Below are 19752 nucleotides of genomic sequence, written 5' to 3'. Positions count from 1 at the left end.
GGCTCAACAGTTAAAGCATTGGCCCTCAGATCGAAGGGTCATGCGTTTGATTCTGGTCAAAGGCACGTAACTGAGTTGCAGATTCAAGCCCCGGCCCTGGTAGGCGTCATGCAGGAGGCACCCAGTCTATGTGTCTCTCTCACATTGATGTTTCTCTCTCTCCCTCCCTCCCTCCCACCCTCTCTAAAGATCAGTGGGAAAATATCCTCCAGTGAGGAAGATTAACAACAACAACAAAAAATCATATAAGAGTACAATTCTATAATACATCCTGTATTATATTATTTACTTAACATCCTTTCATTGACTCTATTTTAATTTAATTAAAAATGCAATGTCTCCACAGCAAATGGAAACCCAGTCTAACGCACAGGTGTACCAGGTCGCTGCGGAGCAGCTCACGTGTCCCGAGTCCCAGCCACCTGCCAGGAACTGTGCCAAGGGTCTTGACTTGTTAGATCCTCACAGCCCTGTGAGGTTAGAACTGTTATTTTGCAGATGAGGAAACTGAAGCACAAGAGATGAGCAAATTTGCCGACAGTTACACAATTAGTATATGTCTCCATGTCCACACCTCTGTCTCTCTTCCCCCCTTCCCGTAAGGACAGCAGTCAAACTGGATTAGGGTCCACCCCAATGACCTCCTCTTAATTACATCCTCAAGACCCTGTTCCCAAATAAGGTTGCATTCACAGATACCAGGAGTTAGGACTTCGACCTACCTTTGGGAAGGGGAGGGAAAGGGACACAATGCCATTCAACCCAGAACAGTCGCCTAAATAGGGCTCTGAGCCTGGGGCTGAAGGGCTGCAAGTTCCAGAGGTGTTCCAGGGGGGCGGCAGGCCAGGCTCCCCCTCTCCGCGGTCAGGGCGGACAGGGCGGACAGGGCGGGATAATGCTTCCCTACTTCCATGACGTTTAGCGCCGGGTCCAGGTGCTAACGAGAATCAGCCACCTCCCGCCCGTCGGGGTGCTCTGGGAGAGGCTGAGCAGATGAAGCTGAGCAGCAATGCCCCCCGCTTCCCAGCCGCCCCTCGGGAAACCTTGGCCGCAGGAAGGTGGTGGAAACGCGTGTTCCAAACTGCAGGCGCAGCAAACCCAGACATCAGCAGCCTTCGCTGGGGAATGCGCCAAGAAAGAACAGCAGTAAAGACAGTGTGGGGGTCGTTTATTTTCATCTGTTTCAGGGAAAACTTAACAAGAATGATCTCTCTACTGAGAGGGTTTGGAGAGGAGGGCGAGGGTGGGGGAGCGAGGAGTTTCTGGCTGTCAGACGAAGGTGTCCATCGCTGCAGGGGCTGCTGAGATTTCGTAGAACTGGGAGGTCCTCATCTTGAGCTCCCGGGCCAGCTGACAGATGGACAAAGGCCAACAGCAGTGCACGGCCAGCCAGTCCTCGCACAGCGTGCCCTGCAGGGAGACCCCGTGTCTGTGCCGGCGCAGCACACAGCTCATCCCATTACCCAGGGTGCTCTATAGCACTGCCTGGTGGCCCGTCCCAGGCACAGCCCCAGGGCCCACCAACACCCCTGGTCAACACGCAGGGCCCCAGCTCCACTGGCTCCCCAGGTCCCAGCCCGCTCCACTGCTCAGCAGGCCTTGCAGTTCAAAGACCTGCTCGTTGGGCTTTGGATACAGGTTCACACCTGAAGGCACTGCTTTTCCTGTCAACATCTTTATGCTCCTCTCATATCATTATAGTCATTTTATTTATTTACTTGAAATGGGTAATAAGTCCACATGGTCCAAAATTCCCACAGTAAGAAGGGATAGGAAGTAAAAAGCAAACACCCCGTCTACGTCCCCAGCCACTTGGGCGCCTGTCCAGGGACAAGCAGTGTTTGGCATCTTGCTATCTACAATCCCAAATTAATCTGTCCACCCAAGTGTATGCATATATAGTCTTTTTGTGCAAATAGTTGCATACTGCAATGCCATGCCCTTTTTTTATTCCACTTAAAAATATATCTTAGGGGCCACGTCATATGAACATATAGAGATGCTTTTTAACTGTCCACATCTTAATGTGTATGCTGGCTGCCCTCAGTCTTTCATTGTAACTTAGTCTCAGCTGCGCTGAACATTTGAAGGGTCCCCAGGGAGCCCCCAAAGTGAGTTCTGTATATGCTACATATACTGCATTTTAAGTCAGACCATCCCAAATATATCTTCCAAATCTGATGCAGTTCTACCTGTCATGTTCTCCTGATGTGACGAGAGAAACAGGAATGGCCCCTTGACTAATCATCTGCATTATAATAAGGCCCCCTTGGAAATACGGAAATACCCTTCACAATGGGAACTTTAGTTAGCATACATCCTAGTAACAGATGAAATCAGAAATGTCTTCCCTTCCCTTTCCCAGAGTCTTTCACTACATGTGCTTTTAAGCATCCTTGACCAGACTTCTTTTTTTTTTCCTTTTTTTTCTTTTTTGGAAAAGCACAGGTTTGAAAGGCATCTGGGTTCTCATACAGACCCAGGTTGACATATATGTTCAAACACACTTACCCATATTTTATGTCTCTCCCTGGTGCCAACTCTCAGTGCAAAGGTGGACCCAGGTAACAATGGCCAACAAAAACACTCTCCATAATGCCTGGCGATGTCACACTCAAGACACACGGGACAAAACAGACCACAGAAACCTGTCAATAACCACATAAAAGAAAGCCCAGGGGCTCAGATGTGTGATCAGCCACTTCCCACCTTAAAGAGCATTTATAAGCCTATGCCATCAGTTTAATGCAATCAGGGACAGAGAAGGAATAACCAGCCCTCGAAACTCGGTGTATGGAAATTACCATAACTGAGCCGTGTCAAAATTGTCTCCTTTTGTTAAACACTGGCAAAACTGAACCTGATAAAATTCTGTTAGCGGTCACTATGGTAATTGTTTTTTCCCTGTCAGGAGAAAGCACTGAATCATTTTTTTTTTTCCCAGTTGAATCACAACCGGCACTTCTATTAGGTTTACCTATCTAGTTTCAATATTTAATATAGACACAGTATATGATACTTTTGAATAATGGGCATCTTTTTCTATAAATGGGGTTGAAAGCTCTTTAACGCTGCACTGATTCTGCCAGCTCTTCTTATCAGGACTTTATGCTATTTCTCAGGTCAGGAGTTTACTCTAATTTTTGCTGTTTTACTGGGGCCACTGACATCTGCCAGTTTTAATCTGTAAACTATTAGAGGCTTGGTTCTTTGAACGCCAACTGGAAACAGTTTGTCATTTATAAACTGTCTCTCATTTATTCATTTATTCATCTTTAACTATGGATACCACTCCTGAATATTCTGCATGAACCATCTAACACAGAGGTTCTGTTTCAAATATGTTTTGGGTCACAGACCCTTTTGAGAATATGGTGATAGCTATGAACTCACTCCTCAAGGGAAAAGAGAAATTACATGCACAGACATGCCAGATTATGCATTCAATTCCACAGGGTGTGGGATCCATTGAAAACTAACAATGGACCTCAGGTTAAGAAGCCCTCGTGCACAGTTAAGATGTTATGTCATCTCGCACTGGGAAAGATGACAACCTTGATGAATGCAAGTAATTAGGACTAAGAAATAGGGAAAAAAGCTAATCATGTTTTATGTTTTCAATAAATGTTATCGAGGCATACTTTATATACAAGAAAATGCATGGATCATAAATTTTCAGTTAGATGAGTGTAACAATCAGCTTCAACCAAGTACCAGACGGGTAGAACATTTGTGCCTCTTCCCAGACGATGCCACCTTCCCACCCCGACTCCAGAGGCAACCACTAATCTGATTTCTATTCCCATAAATAAGTTTTACCTCTTCTTGGATTTTGCATAAATGGAATCATGTTTACTTTTGTAATTGTCTTCTTTTGTTCAACATCTTGTTTCTTGAGATTCACCTATGTTGTTATGTAAATCTGTGGTCTGTTCTTTATATTGTTGGATAGTATTACAATGTATGTGTATTCTACAAGTTGTTTATCCATTCTCCCATTGAGTATTCCAGTTTTTGCTATGATGAATATGTACTAGGAACACCATATACAAGTCTTTCTATCGGCGTCTCAACTTGGGTGGATTCCTAAGAGTGGCAGTGCTTGGGTCATGGGCTAGGTTTATGTTTAACTTCATGAGAAACTAACAAAGACTTCTCCCAAGTATTTGTTCCATTTAACACTCCCACCAGCAATGCATGAGAGTTTGTTGTTCTGCTTCCTCGCCAACAGTTGCTATTGTCATTCTTTTTATTTTAGCCATTCTAATGGGTGTGAAATGGTAGTCATCACAGCCTTTTAGTGCACCAGACACAATGGCTCATGTACCATGTCATGAGCACACTAGAAGAACTTCCTGCCAAAGGCTCTTCTCTGCCTACCTGTCTCTCCCTCCCTCCCCAACAATGAGAAGTGCGAAGTCCCACTCCCAAATTCAGTGGCCGAGAAGCAAAAAGCTGGGAATGCTGTTTTATCTCAGAATCCAACGGATGCTCCAGGACTCTGGGCTTCTTCAGTGCTGCATAGAGGGTGAACTAGCAGGTCCACAAGGGACATGAGGACTGGGGCGGTTGAGGGTTGACAGGGAGCAGCCTGTCTTCGAGGAACATCTATTTCATCCACTCAGAAGTCTTAAGATAATCGCTACATCTTATACTGTAGATAGCACATGGCTGAAAACAAACTCTGAATTCAGCCGAATATTGGTCTGGAATGTTCCACTCCACATTTTTTTAGAAAGCATTACTCCCAGTGAAATCAGCAGGCTCCACCCAGCACTGACAACTGGTAGGAACAGCTCAGAGGACAGCAAATGGCCCAGGAAACTTACAGTGAGTGCACAGTGGTCATACTATATGCAACCTTGAATTAGGGACTTCGAAATCATGGCACATAAAAATCAATCAAATCTCATTTTATGCATGCATTACAAAATAGTGTAACAATCCCCCCAAATAAGAAATTAATCAAAAATTGCAAAATTATAAAGTTGGCAAGCTAAGTGAATAACAGTGTTTACACCATTGCCTGAACTGCACCACTCTGGCTAGCAGAGAGACATGCCCTCCATCCTCAATGGGTATATCAAAAAGAAAGTGTTGCTTTGTGCATTGGAACTCCTGTATCTTATTTTTATGACTTGTAAGCCTTTTTTTAAAAACGCATACTGTTATTTTTATTTTCACTCTTTTCAACATATAACCATGTCATCAAAGTATTCATTAAGAGGAAGTACTACATGCTAAAGGAAACACACCCAAATCCAGTGAACTTAGGAAAGAAATCAGATATAACAAACACTGTGAAAGTTGTATTATATAATAGCTAATGCTCATACAAATTTCACCCTGTGCCAAGCCCTGTTAAAAATACTTTGCATTAATTCATTGAATTCTCACAATTCTATAAAATAGATGCTCTTATTATGCCCATTTTACAGATGAGCACACTGATGCCCAGAGGATTTAAGTAATTCACCCAAGTTCATACATTGATAGGAAGAGACAGAGGTCAGATATGAACTCAGGTAGTCTAGCCCCAAAGTTTTTAAGACTATAGATAACCCGTGTAACTACACGTCCTCATGTTTTATGTACTTATCTAGCATGTGACAATGGTTGTGGATTTGTGTGCTCTGACACAGCACCCTCATCGCCACTACGTTACATTTATTCCTGTGGGACAGTCTTAAATCATGCCACTCCTTCAGGAAGGATCTTTGCATCAGGTGTTACTGCCCTGGACTGCCCTGGTACACAGTGTGGTCGACACAGTAGGCTCGTGCTGCAAGACAAGTGCACAAGACTCGGCTGGTGGCATCCTTTGTCTTAAAGAGTCTCTAGAAGAAATTTTTGTGACATGTATCACAGGCCAAGAGTAAGTATCCAGAATATACAAAAACTCCTACAAATCAGTATACAAAGGATTAAACAAAAAAGAAAATGGGCATGGGACATGAACAGGTCATTCACCGAAGAAGAAATACCAATGGCCAAGGGCAAGCATGAAAAGTTGCTCAGTGTTGTTAGTGACCAGAAAAATGCAGATTAAGACTATCAGAAGTCATGTATTACCCATAAGATTGGCAAATGTTTCCATGTTTTTAAATATCCGATGTTGTGGGGAACCATGGCAAAGGGTCTCCATGCAGTGATGACAGTGAGAATTGGCACTGCCACTCGGGGAGGCGACTTGGACGAAACCAGTACTCTTTTCAATCCTCTAGGACCCAGCAACTCCACTTATCAGTACCTACCCTGGAGTAATGCTTCCACATGCTCACAGAGGCAGCTACAAGGATACCCACTGCAGCATTACAATTTAAAACAACTTAAATGTACATTAATTGCCGAAAGTATATCCAAACCAGGATGGTGTAAATCATACCTTAATTGAGAATGCAATGAAAGGTCAATTAAGTACCCACAGAGTTAAATCTCTGAGATGTATTGTGAGTTAAAAGATAAAATTGTGTAATGATATGTACAGCATAATACTACTTGCACTTTGTTTAAAGAGTTACAGGGCTTAGGCTCAAAAGGGATTTAAGCCAGAAATTCAGCCTCTGCCTCTGCCATGCAAAGGCCCTGTGGTTATGCACACTTCTGCAGCCTAAATATCCCTGGCCTGTGTTCTGAGACGGACCCCACCCTCGTGCATGGGACTCACAGGGGAGCCAAGATACAAAGCAGCAGCCTACAAAAAACCAGGTGTGGAGCCAGACAGCAGACGTGGGAACGGCGGGTGGAGGCCGCAGCAGGGCACGTTTCAGATGTTGGCACAAAAAGGTGGACCCAGCCCTGGCCGGTTTGGCTCAGGGGTTAGAGCGACGGCCTGCGGTACAGAGAGACCCGGGTTCGGTTCCCACCAAGGGCACGTACCTCGGTTGCAGTTTGTCCCCGGCCCTGGTTGGTCGCGCGGGTGGCAGCCACTCGGTGTGTCCCTTCACATCGATGTTTCTCTCTCTCTCGCTCGCTTCCTCTCTCTCCCTCCCGCTCTATCTGAACAAAAAATGTCCTCGGGTGAGGATTAAAAAAAAAAAAAAGGCGGACCCATCAGACAAAAGAGTCCCTTCGAACTGGGACGGGGCAGGCACGCTCATGTGTCATGTGTCGTGGGTAGGAGTGTAAATTAGGACAACTTCCAAGTGGAGAGCCATTTGGCAACATCCAGCAAGATTTAAAGTAGTACATTTAAATGTGCACCATACAATTAGCCAACAGAGAGTCACACACAGGCAAAAAGACATCGGTCTGAAGCTAGTCACAGGGCATTGGTTTGAATAGCAAAACATCTGGAAACCACATATAGATCCACAATGGGAATTTTGGAATAAATCATGGTACATTCACACAATGGAATCTATGCGGCAATTTAAAATATTAGCTCCAGAAGTACTGATAGTAGTGTATATCTGATCACCTAGATTTGTTAAAATAAATGTGCAGAACAGTGTGTTCACAGTTCTACTCTTTGTGTAAACTGTACACACTCACACACAGCGAAAACGATCTGGAAGGGTAGATACCAAAACAGTAGCCATGGTGATCTCTGGTGGCTGAGATGACAAGATATGCCTTTTTTCTCATACAGTCTTTTGTATTTTTTCTTTTTTACGATGACTATGTGATACTTTTATAATAAAAAATTAGTCCATTTTTATTTGAATTTTCGATACCTTTACAAGCATATAGACTATGTCTGGACTCAGGAACCAGCAGCTGGCTCTGGGGAGAACTGGGTAGAGGGCCATACGCATGGCGACCTGTTCACAATCATGTTTGCAGCACTGGGCTGGCTCCAGGGGGAGAAGCCCTCCTCCCTGGAAACCCTCAAGGCTGCCAGGTCCTGCTAGTCACACTGCAGGAGGGGATCCGCTGAGCAGCTGAGGGGCCCAACCAGCTCACTCCCCTATTCCTTCTGACTCTGAGACCTTATGATTCTCTCAAAGAAGTGTGAGAAAGAAGCAAGAGAGAATAGAGGTTAAAATTCATGAATGAAACACAACACTTCCTATGGGCCACCTCCAATGGGCCAAGCGCTCTGCCGGGCACGCAAGCAGGGAGGTGGTCCTTGCTTCCAGAGAGCGGACAGTTTACCCCAGAAACAGTTTGGGGACATGAATCCCAGTCTGGGGCCTCTTCATGCTTCCTTCTTCTTCCAAAAAACCAACGAAAATCCTGGCCCCCTTCCTTCGACCCACCTCGGGCATCTGATGGCTCCTAGTCCGTACCAGGCTTCCCTGCCTGCCGCTCGCGGTGCCCTTCGTGGGACGGCTGCGTGGCTGATTGTGTCCCATCGTTCCGGTATCAGCTTAAGTCAGTTCCTGGGAGAGGCCATCCTTTACCCCACACCCCAGGAATCTCCTTTCACAACACCCTGTTTATTTCCTTCATTGCACTTAGCACATGGCAATTATTTTGTTTATTGATCTATCTGCTCACTGTCTACCTCCTCTAAGAATCGTCTCTGTCTCATCACTGTTGTGTCTGTAACACCTATCACACGTCTACACCTAGGAAGGAACTCGGCAAACATTGGTTGAGTTACAAATCAATGTTGATTACTCCTTCCACATAAACCTCCTTTCTCTGGGGGAACATCACAAACATTCCCAAAGCTGACGTGCCCAGCCTCTTACCCACAATGCCGTGTAGCAGCCACTTACTTCACTGGGGCTTCGTCTCCACAGCCGAGCTTTCAGAGTCCACGTCTTCAAAGGGCACAGAAGCATCCGTGTGCTAATCGGTGCGGTGTGAATTCAGAAAAAAGGTGAAGAAAGGGAGGCAGTTCAAAAAATATAATTACGGCCCTGGCCGGTTTGGTTCAGCGGTTGGAGCGTCAGCCTGCGGTCCAGAGAGACCCGGGTTCGGTTCCCGCTAAGGGCACGTGCCTCGGTTGCAGTTTGTCCCCGGCCCTGGTTGGGTCATGCGGGTGACAGCCACTTGGTGTGTCCCTTTCACGTCGATGTTTCTCTCTCTCTCTCCCTTCCTCTCTTTCCCTCCCACTCTGTCTGAACAAAAAAATGGAAAAATGTCCTCAGGTGAAGATAAAAAAATATATATATAATTACGGCAAAATGTCAAAAAGAAATGGAAATCATCGCTGTTCACAATGCACCCCTTGCTTAATGGATAATACACTGTAGCAATAACCTCAACATTTAAAAGAAAACTCTTCCAGGATCAGAACTGGACATGGAACAAGGCGATGGCAAGAAGCTCTCCTTTTGTTCCCATTTTATCACAACTGTTTTCACAGCAAGTTTCTGGAAATGAAATGTTGGGGATGAAGGAGCCCTTTTGAAAAGGGAGGAAAGAAAGCCGGGATTCATGGCACAGGGTCCACAGTGTCCTGAAAAGTGTGGCACAGATAAGGAGTGGGCCCAGTGACACTGCTGGTACATTTCCTTCGGAGACCCTTAGCTTGGAGAAACGAGGAGCAGTCACAGAACAGAAACCCATCCCGGGAACAACAATTAGGACGGAGAACATTCGAGATCATTGCACCCTATACTCCTGGCCTCTCCTCCATGGATCATGCCCAGTTGTAAAGAATATTGTCCGTATTTCTTCACTTGTCCTTCCTCCTCTCCTTGCCCCTAGAATGAGCTCTCAAGTGGACAAGCAGGGAATCCTCAGGAGACCGAGTGTGGGTGACTCCTGAACACTGATGGGGTGGGGAGCAGAGCTGAGCAGAGAAGCGATGTTTAACGCAGAGGGGGTGGTGAGCCGTGGTCCTCTCCTTGGCCGACTTTTAGGTTCTCTTGGGATTAGGTAGAACTCACTCCACAGCAGATGGTCTAAGTCTCCTGACTCTATTCTTTGCTCTCAACATGCTGGAGAATAATAAAACCGTATAATCACCTTTCCAATCCCTAAGATTCACTAAATACATTATTGCATACATATCGAATTTTCCTGGCGACAGCACCCCAGTAGAAACAGTTAGGGAATTATCTCTTGCTGTTGTGGGCAATATTGATATAACTGCCACTCAGAATGCCCTGGCCTGGCCAAGCTGCAGCACATAACCTAAGCTGGACAAACTGGCCTCCATCTGCCGAAACGTCAAGTCCCAGACAGGAAATAAAAGGATGAAAACGTTGGGAGTGGACCACACTGCCAGCTAGCTCCTGACAATGCACCTTACGCCTCCTGAGCTGAGTTTTCAGTTGATTTTTTGATTCTGTGAGCTATCCCATGTAACCATGTAGTGAAATCCAATGTTTGCTTGAGTATCTGTTTCCCAGGGCAGCCAGAACGAAATACCACAGACTGGGCACTGTAAACCAAGTGACATCTTCTCTGACTGGGGAATTCTGGAGGCTAGAAGTCTGACATCGGCGTGTCGGCAGTGCTGGTTCCTTCGGAAGCCCTGAGGGAAGTCTGCTCCATGCCTCTGTCCGAGACTTTGAGACTTCGGTGGCTGCTGTGATCTTTAGCATCTCTTGGCTTTCCAGTGCATCACTCCATTCCTGCTTCTGCATTCACATGGCCTTCCTTCTGTGTGTGTCCAAACTCCCTCTTCTTAGAGGAACACCAGCCATGGGGCTGGGACCACCCTAACCCAGTAAAACCTCTTTCTAACGTGACTCGATTGCAAACACCCCGTTTCAAACAAAGGCCACATTGAGAGGTTCCATGCGACCCAGTACAACACGCAGCCCCAAACCAACCTCTGACCCAGGTATGTTCCAAACCACTGTGAAAAGTGGGTTCTATACATGATCTGCTTTCATCCCAACGACCTTTAAGGTGGGCACCTTCAGGACTCTCATTTTAGAGGTAGAAAAATGAAGACCCAGAGAATTTGAGTTCAAATGACCAGTAAGAGGCAGTTAAGATTCAAAGCAAGGCCTAACTCTGATACAAAGTGTGTTCTCCTCATCACTACATTGCGTTCCAGGCTTTGTCCTGCCTGGAAATGCAGCGATGGCCCCCCAACCCCCAACCACAAGCCATGAAAGGCAAATGGTCCACTTCCCAAACTGGGGCTAGGTCTTCACCTCTCCACGTGGCTGTCTGCTGTCTCGGTGCCTCGGTCCTAGGTCACAACCAAGTCAGAACATCTGCACGAGAACCGGGAAGGACCCTGAGCGAAGCAGAGAACTGCCATGATGATCCGCTCAGACGTGCACATGGGCAGCAGAGGCAGAAAGAAACCTCTGAGCTCTGGGTCAGATGGGCAGAGAGACAGAACAGGAGGAGGTGGGGTCTGCGGGGCAGCCTGTTCTCTGCGAGGCCCAGGCCGTGAAGGCATAAGCCTAGATGATCAGATCACCAAACACCTTTAGAGCTTTTCCCTCCGCAAGACTCTTGGTTGAGTAAGGACTTGGATCATGTAACAGTTCAGTGCTCACTCACTGATCCATCCTATAGACTTTGGGACAAATTCAGACTTTCCTTGAGCCTAGAAAGAGTTGGGAGAGCCATATTCTTAAAAAATATTCGATCCAGACCCTGGCTGGTGTGACTCAGTGGTTAAAGCGTCAGCCTGTGTACCAGAGGGTCACGGGTTCAATTCCCGGTCAAGGGTGCATACCTGGGTTGCAGGTTCAATCCCTGGGTGTGTGCAGGAGGCAACCAATCGACGTTTCTCTTTCTCTCCCTCTCCCTCCCCCGCTTCCATTCTCCCTAAAAATCAATGAAAATAAATATTCTCAGGTGATGATTAACAACAACAAAATATTAGATCCAGGGTGTGTTGGGTTTTTAACTTAAGAGACCCTCACTCTCACTCATTGCCAAATTTAGAATTCACAAATATTTTATTTAGAAACAACTTATAATTGTCTCTTTTTTTTTTTATCCTAACCTGAGGACATTTTTTGCATTTATCTTCAGATAGAGCAGGAGAACGAGAGGGGTGAAGAAAGAGAGAGAAACATTGATGTGAGAGAGACACATCCTTCAAAGGGAACCCCCAACCACACACAAAGGTGTGTGGCAGGCGTGCACACACACCAAGGCGTGCACACACACACATACATGCAAGTTCAATGATCAAATTGCACCCTAGGGCCAGAGCATCAGGCCCTGGAAGAGGATACTGACAGGTGGTAGCAGAGGTGGGTCAGAATGTCCTAAAATAAAAATAGAATCAATGAGCCTTGAACCACAATCCCAGGGGGAAATCATGTAGCTGGAGGACAGTGTTACTGCTACTTCTGAACCACTGTCTACGAAGATTTCAATCAAGGGGGCTTTTTTGGTAACATTTTCTATTGTTATGAGAGTACCACACAGTCCTCACAGAAATACTAGAGAGATAAACAAAAATAAAATAAAAATTATTCGTTAGCCTATCATCTGGAGACACCAGCTGTAAACATTTGTATTTGTATCATTCCAGATACTTTCCCAAGTATTTCCCCCCAAAATGGTGTCTAACATGCACAGTTTCACAATCACCTTCTTTAACTTAAAAATGTATCCGGCCCTGGCCGGTTTGCTCAGTGGTTAGAACATCGGCCCGTGGACCAGAGTCCCAGGTTCAGTTCCCGCTAAGGGCATGTACCTTGATTGCAGTTTGTCCCTGGCCTTGGTTGGGGTCGTGCGGGTGGCAGCCAGTCGATGTGTCTCTCTCACATCAATGTTTCTCTCTCTCTCTTCTTCCCTTTCTCCCTCCTGTCCTATCTGAAGATAAATGCAAAAATGTCCTCGGGTGAGGATTAAAAAAAAAGTGTCCAAAACTTCTTTTCATCCCATTAAATGTCATTCTACAACATGACTTCCCATGACTGTATAACTCATTGTATGATGCCCTCACTGAACATGTAGCTGTCCAGATTGTTGCTTTAACCAATGCTGCAAAATTTCATGTCGCTGCTAAATCTCTGCACATGATTTATTTCCTTAGACTAAATGCCTGCAAATGTAATTACTGGGTCAAAAGCTGTGTAACACTTGAGGTTCTTTTTATAGGTATTGTTAAACCATCCACCGGGAAAGTTGTACCAATTTATATTCCCACAGAGGAGGAAGCCCATTTCGTGCATCTTTGCCAACAATGTATTTTACCCTTTAAAAAAATCTTTAAGTCACCACTTATTCTATAAAAGCATCCACATCTCTGAAAGGCAAGATTTTTCCTGCCAAGAAGTACATTTGAGTCACTAGGGGATTAGTCCAGTTATTCTAAAACCATTTGATTTCTGTCCTTGTGCCTGAAGTTGTTTCCACCCACTGATGTCTTGGGGAAGAAAATGGTAAAGAAGAACTTAAATGAAGAGGAAAAACATACATATTCTCCTATCTCTACAGACACTGAAGAGGCTGGTGCTCCAGTCCCCGCCAGTCTGGACAATCGTTGTGATCGTGGTCCTGCCTCTGGCTCCCCGGACAGGCTGCTTCACCACAGCCTGGGCTGGTGCATGCCTCCTGGAGGGTCAAAGTTGGTGATTAATTTAGGACACAAAAAAAATAGTTCAGAAGAATTGTTAAGCCAAGACAGAGTCATAAAGAGGAGACAGGGACCCTGTGATGCCAAACCCAAGCTGACCTCACCATCTCCCTCCCTCCTCCCCCATCATACCTTCTCTTTTTTTTTTTTTTTTTAAATCTTTATTGTTGAATGTAAAATGTATTACAGATGTTCCACATTTTTCCCCCACTGACCTCCTCCTCCCCACTCCCGCCCTCCTCCCGCCTTTTCCCACACTATTGTCTGTGTCCATTGGTTATGCATATAAATTCTTTGGTTTATTTCTTCCCACCCCACCCCCCAACCCCTTTCCCTTTGAGGTTTGTCAGTCTAGCAATGAATTTGTGCTTCTTAATCCCTTCACCTTTTTCACCCATTCCCCCAACCCCCCTCCCAACTGGCAACCAACAAAATGTTCTCTGTATCTATGAGAATGTTTCTGTTCTGCCTGTTCATTTTGTTTGTAGATTCCATTGTCGATAGATATGTATTCATTGCCATTTTGTTTGTTCATATATTTTATCTTTTTCTTCAAAAAGACCCTTCATCATTTCATATAATAACGGTTTGGTGGTGATGAGCTCCTTTAACTTTTTCTTGTCTGGGAAAGTCTTTATATGGCCACTGACTCTAAATGACAGCTTTGCAGGATAGAGTAATCTTGGTTGTAGTTTCTTGCTTTTCATCCCTCTGAATATTTCTTGCCACTCCCTTCTGGCCTGCAAAGTTTCTTTTGATAAATCAGCTGACAGCCTTATGGGAACTCCCTTGTAGGTAACTAGCTGCCTTTCTCTTGCTGCTTTTAAGATTCTCTCTTTGTCTTGAACCTTTTGCATTTTGATGATGATGTGTCTTGGTGTGGGCCTCTTGGGGGTTCATCTTGTTTGGGACTCTCTGTGCTTCCTGGACTTGTATGTCTTTTTCCTTCACCAAGTTAGGAGAGTTTTCTGCCATTATTTTTTCAAACAGGTTTTTGATTTCTTGTTCTTGCTCTTCTCCTTCTGGCACCCCCAAGATGCGAATGTTGGCATGCTTGAAGTTGTCCTAGAGGCTCCTTACACTATCCTCATTTTTTTGGGTTCTTTTTTCTTTTTGCTGTTCTGATTGGGTGTTTTTTGCTTCCTTATATTCCAAATCGATGGTTTGCTCCTTGGATTTAAGTAGTCTATTATTGAAGATGTGTAAATTATTCTTTATTTCAGTTAATGCCTCCTTCAATTCTAACTGTGCATCCATGATTTCTGACTAGTCCTTTTTTATGCTCTTGAGGCCCTCACTAAGTTCACTGAGGTTCTCACTAAATTCATTGAGCATCCTTATAAGCAGTATTTTGAACTAAGCATCTGTTAGGTTGCTTATCTCCATTTCGCTTAGTTCTTTTTTTTATCCTCACCCGAGGACATCTTTCCTTTTTTTTTTTTGTTCAGATAGAGAGGGAGGGAGAGAGAGGAAGAGAGAGAGAGAGAAACATCGATGCGAAGGGACACATCGAGTGGCTGCCACCCGCACGACCAACCAGGGCCAGGGACAAACTGCAACCGAGGTACGTGCCCTTAGCGGGAACCGAACCCGGGACTCTCTGTACCGCAGGCCAGCGCTCCAACCACTGAGCCAAACCGACCAGGGCTTCGCTTAGTTCTTTTCTTGGAGTTTTGTTCTGTTCTTTCATTTGGGACCTTTTTCTTTGTCTCCTCATTTTGGCTGCCTCCCTGTGTTTGTTTCTGTGTATTACTTAATGAGAGGTATGGGGCTAGCTGAGACCAGATGCTGCTCATTTGAAAGAATTTAGGAAAAACCTGAAGCAGGATCCAAGACAGGCCAATCCTATGGTTAAGCAAGTGGCAACAGCTTGGGTGGGTTTGAAAGTTGGGTGGGGCGGGGCCTCAGGGAGTCACCAGGGCGGGGCTACCAGTGTGAGCCAGGTTGCTGGGGTCCCAGATATGGCGGCTGTCTGCCGCCCCCGGGAAGGGCTCACCAAAGGAACAAAGGCCTCTAACAGCACGTTTGTCCCGGAGAAAGCCCCCTCTCCAGCCCTCGCTCCAGTGCCAAACAGCTCAGTTCTTCCCTGTATGTCTCTGGTGCCCCTCGAGCTGCCTCCCCTCCAAGCTTAGAGGGAGAGAGTCGGATAAGTCCATGCGCGGGCCCTTTAAGGAGCTGCCTGGGGCTCCAGCCGGGTCAGCTTCCCTGAGCCTCAGTTCCCGCTGGTTTTCCAGCCAGAAGTTATGGGGATTCTCTTCCTGGCACTGGAACCCTGAGCGGGGTGCCTGGTGTGGGACGGGGACCCCTCAGTTCTCAGGAAGGACCTTCCCAGCCGAGGTGTCCTCCTGATTTTTATCCGCCACACGTGGGTGTGGGACCAGCCCGTCTCACCACTGGCCCTCGCGCCTCCGCCCCTCCTACCAGTCTGGATGTGGCTGCTGCTTTAATTCCGTAGTTGTAGGACTTCCATTCAGCTTGATCTCAGGCGGTCTTGAATGATGGTTGTTCTGTAGTTTAGCTGTAACTTTGATGTTTTTGCGGGAGGACGCGATTCCGCGTTCACCTATGCCGCCATCTTGACCGGAAGTCCCCTTCTCTAACTTTTTGTTCCACCTCTATTAACATTATTATTCCAAATCCTGTCCCTCAAACACAATGTCCTGTCTACTTCCTCAGTGTTTCTCGGTGCTTCATAATAGTCAATTCACAAATTTGGAAGCAAGAGGCCTCGGTTCAAATCGCAGCAAGCTCCTGCATGGAATAGCAGGCCGGCTGGAAGGGAAGAGGATCGTGACGCAGGCAGTGAGGCCTCAGGGGGCAGAGAGCGCAGCAGCGGTGAGGGCCGGGAGCTGCCTGTCTAGAAGGGAAAAGCCGGGCCCTTCCACTGTCCAACAGGCGTTCCAGACCAGGCTTACCTGCCTAACAAGCTTTTCAAGAGTCTACAGGAGTAAGTTCTGGAAAAAAGTATGGGCTGCAAAATAGCAATGCTCCATTAAACACAAAAAATCTAGCATTGTCACTCTCACTCGTTGCCAAATTTAGAATTCACAAATATTTTAGTATATTTAGAAACAGCTTATAATTGTCTTTTTTTTTAATCCTCACCCGAGGACATTTTTTGCATTTATCTTCAGATAGAGCGGAAGGGGGAGAGGGGTGAAGAAAGAGAGAGAAACATCGATGTGAGAGAGAGACATCGACCAGTTGCCACCCACACAACCCCAACCGGGCTGGGAACAAACTGCAACCAAGGTACGTGCCCTTAGCAGGAACCAAACCCAGGACTTTCTGGTCCACAGGCCGACGCTCTAACCACTGAGCCAAATGGGCTAAGGCTATAATTGTCTCATTTAAAAAATAAAAATTCCAAGTATGAATGACTGCTGAGAAGCAGCGACCAATCATAAATGACTCACAGCCAAGTAATTGCAAAAGCAAAAATACAGAAATCCTTTCCCATATTATATAGCAAATATATAATGTATATAATGTATGGTATGGATACATTTTAATATATTTGTTCTAATGAGGACCTGTTGCTAATGGACTAAATTGTGTCCCTCAAATTCATGTGTTGAAGCTGACCCCCAAAGTGTCTGTATTTGTAAAGAAGAGTTTTTGGAGGTAATCAAGGTTAAATGAGGAGTGGGGTGGGGTCCTGGTCCAACGGGATTGCTGGCCTTCTGAGGACTGGAAAGGCCATGTACGCACACAGCGAGAAGGCTGCCACCTAGGAAGAGTCCCCCCAGAACCCTGTGGGCACCCCGATCTTGCACTTCCAGACTCCAGAACTGTTCTTTAAGCCTCCCAGTCTATGGCATGTTGCTATGGCAGCCCAGGTTGACTAGGAAACCTGTGAGGATCTCAAACTGGCCCTGAAAAATCGACCTTTCCACGTATCTCGTTTGCTCTATTCCCATGTCAGCTCCTCGGGCCAGGGGCACACGCTGCTTCTCCGTGGCCCCAGAACCCAGCGTACTGCCTGGAACCTAGCTGGTGCGTGTATTTGTTGAATTGAGTCAAATTGCATGCACACATCTCTTCCATTATATTTGAGTCCTCAAATCTAGCTATAAATCATGTGACCTTCATGGGTTCATCCTCTAGTAGAGGCACGACTCTCAGGTGTGAAGTGAAGAAATAAAAGCAGAGCAGCCTAAAAGCTGCCTGCATCCCCCACACCATCCGAGGATTTCCCTCTCCATGTGTTGATGCCTACAACTTAGCGCTTCTGTCATTATACTGAGAGCTTCCAATTACCTCCAGCTTTTAGTAGAGGAATTTCTTAGCACCGAGCCCCTGGATTCCATTTCCCCCTGAAATAAACCAGTAACAGTCTACAGCCCTAGACTCAAAGTTTCTGTTTCTCTCTCACTCAGCACATTGTGTGAGACACCTTTTATTATGGCGAGGGAGCCTGTCTCCTATCTGTTCCCAATCAAACAGCTAAGAGGCTAGCTTTCCTTGGTGAAAATAAAAGTTGGATTTTTTTTTGGGGGGGGGGGGGTGTTACCTAATGTACTCAAGAAGTACTTTATTGAGTTTCTTTCCTTTACACCCTGATTCTTTGGTGATTTTTTATAGTAAAACATTTGAATTAACAAGCGTTGGCTAAAACATTTTAGTTCACAATTATAGCTCATATGTCATAATGAAAATAACAAGCATAGCCCTGGCCATGGCTCAGTTGGCTGGAGCATCGATCATCCCATGCGCTAAAAAGGTCTCAGGTTTGATTCCTGGTCAGAGCACACACAGGTTGAGGGTTTGATCCCTGATTGGGGTGTGTATGGGAGGCAACCCACCAATGTTTCTCACGTTGATGCTTCTCTCTCTCTTTCTTCCTCTCTCTCCAAAAAATCAATAAAAACATATCGGGTGAGGATTAAAAATAATAACAAGCGTAGCTACCCTTCACTGAGCACTTTCTATGTACAAGGCACTGGGGAGCTCCTTTAAGAACTGAGTACTCAGGGCCGCTACAGGGATCCGACTAAGTAGCTATTGCAACTTCCTGCACAGTTTTAGCTCAGAGAATGTTACACTGCCATTTGATTTCGGAAGGGTGGACATGACTGGCAGCCATAGGAAGTTTCACTCGGTCAGGGTTCAACACTTGAGGAATAGAGACATCCTCTCACCCAAGCCAGCCCTTCTCTTTTCGTGAGCCACACACGAGCAGCAGGAGCTAATCAGCTGCCCCCTTCCTTTCTCAAGCACACGGGAAATGACAGCCACTGCTTTCTTCCCAAGCCCCGCTTTCCTCCCCTGGCTCCTTACGAGAGATTGATTCGATATTCCAACCAAAGGGCAAAAGCTGGGGTGGGGGTGGGAGGAGGTCACCAAACTCCCTACCTCAAGTTGGAAAGAAAATGTTGTTCATCGTCAGATGATAGGAGTGAAAGCGACACAGGACAGTGTATGTTGAATAGGGAAACATCCTCGGGAAACTTCGAGAAGTCACTTCCAAGCCAAGTCATAGTGAGAGGTGTTTTCTGGTTACGTGGGCTATCCTTTTCCCCGCGACAGCAGGCTGATTCTAAACGAGGCTGATTCAGAGTTGGAGCAGCTCTAGAGAATGTTGCCTTGATATTCTGGAACCTGAGGTCATAGCAGTGCAACCGATGGGCATCCTGTTTCTTTAAAGGCAGGTACACACCTAAGTGTAAGCATGTCCGTCTACTAATCTGAAGAGAGGTACTGCTGATGTAGTGTTTATTAAAACAACAACAAAAAACTTACCTTTGGTGTAAAGTCCCTTTGCCTTGAGAGGTAACTCTAGTAAGCGTCTATCTAGCAATGTCACTGGACCTTCCCATCGGGGACTCAGAGGGCTCCAGATTTCTGCCATGTGGTGCAGCTGAGAAGCAGCAGGGGCCTCTCCTCATCCCAGGACTGCTGATCCAATTCAGCAAGACGAGTCCCATGACTAACCCGGAAGCAGGGACAAAGGTCTTTCAGCCCAGACATTAGACTTGAGTCCATCTCACGAAAGACGGTCTAAAGTTTGCGCTATGCAAGGTTGTCCTAAGCCTCTAAGGCCTTTTAGAACTTCTAGAAATCCCCCCCTCGTGGACTTCACTGATCATGCCAGCGAGGTGTGCTGCTTGCTGCTCCCCTTCCCAGCCCAAGGCAACGGAGTGAACAGAAGCAGGATGGCCGGTGACTCCCCACTGCTCTGAATCTTCAGGGTCTTGGGCGCCTCTGAAATTCCCTCTAGGGCATGCCTTATGGAGGATGCCCTACAGGAAAGGTCCTTAGAGGGGAAAAAAAATTAGACAAAATCGCACATTGAGGGGAGGGGTCTGCAGTCATAATTCAATGTCATGTAAAAAGATGACAGAAGGAGC

At 46.1% G+C, this 19752-nt stretch overlaps 1 protein-coding gene across 1 annotated transcript; it reads right to left on the bottom strand.

The window, feature by feature from the left end:
• Window positions 1-1269: 1269 nt before the first annotated feature.
• On the bottom strand, window positions 1270-18882 carry PLAC8L1 (PLAC8 like 1). The gene is made up of 4 exons (XM_036281696.1): window positions 18758-18882; window positions 13244-13380; window positions 2512-2648; window positions 1270-1410 (listed from the first exon to the last, which is right to left on the bottom strand). Exons 1-4 carry the CDS (start codon window positions 18880-18882, stop codon window positions 1270-1272), a joined length of 540 nt encoding a protein of 179 aa, XP_036137589.1.
• Window positions 18883-19752: the final 870 nt, after the last annotated feature.

Source organism: Molossus molossus, unplaced genomic scaffold (genome assembly GCF_014108415.1).
Source record: "Molossus molossus isolate mMolMol1 unplaced genomic scaffold, mMolMol1.p scaffold_m16_p_4, whole genome shotgun sequence".
Lineage (NCBI taxonomy): Eukaryota > Metazoa > Chordata > Mammalia > Chiroptera > Molossidae > Molossus > Molossus molossus.
Note: the sequence above shows the minus strand (reverse complement) of the source record. Positions and strands in the feature narration are given on the sequence as shown.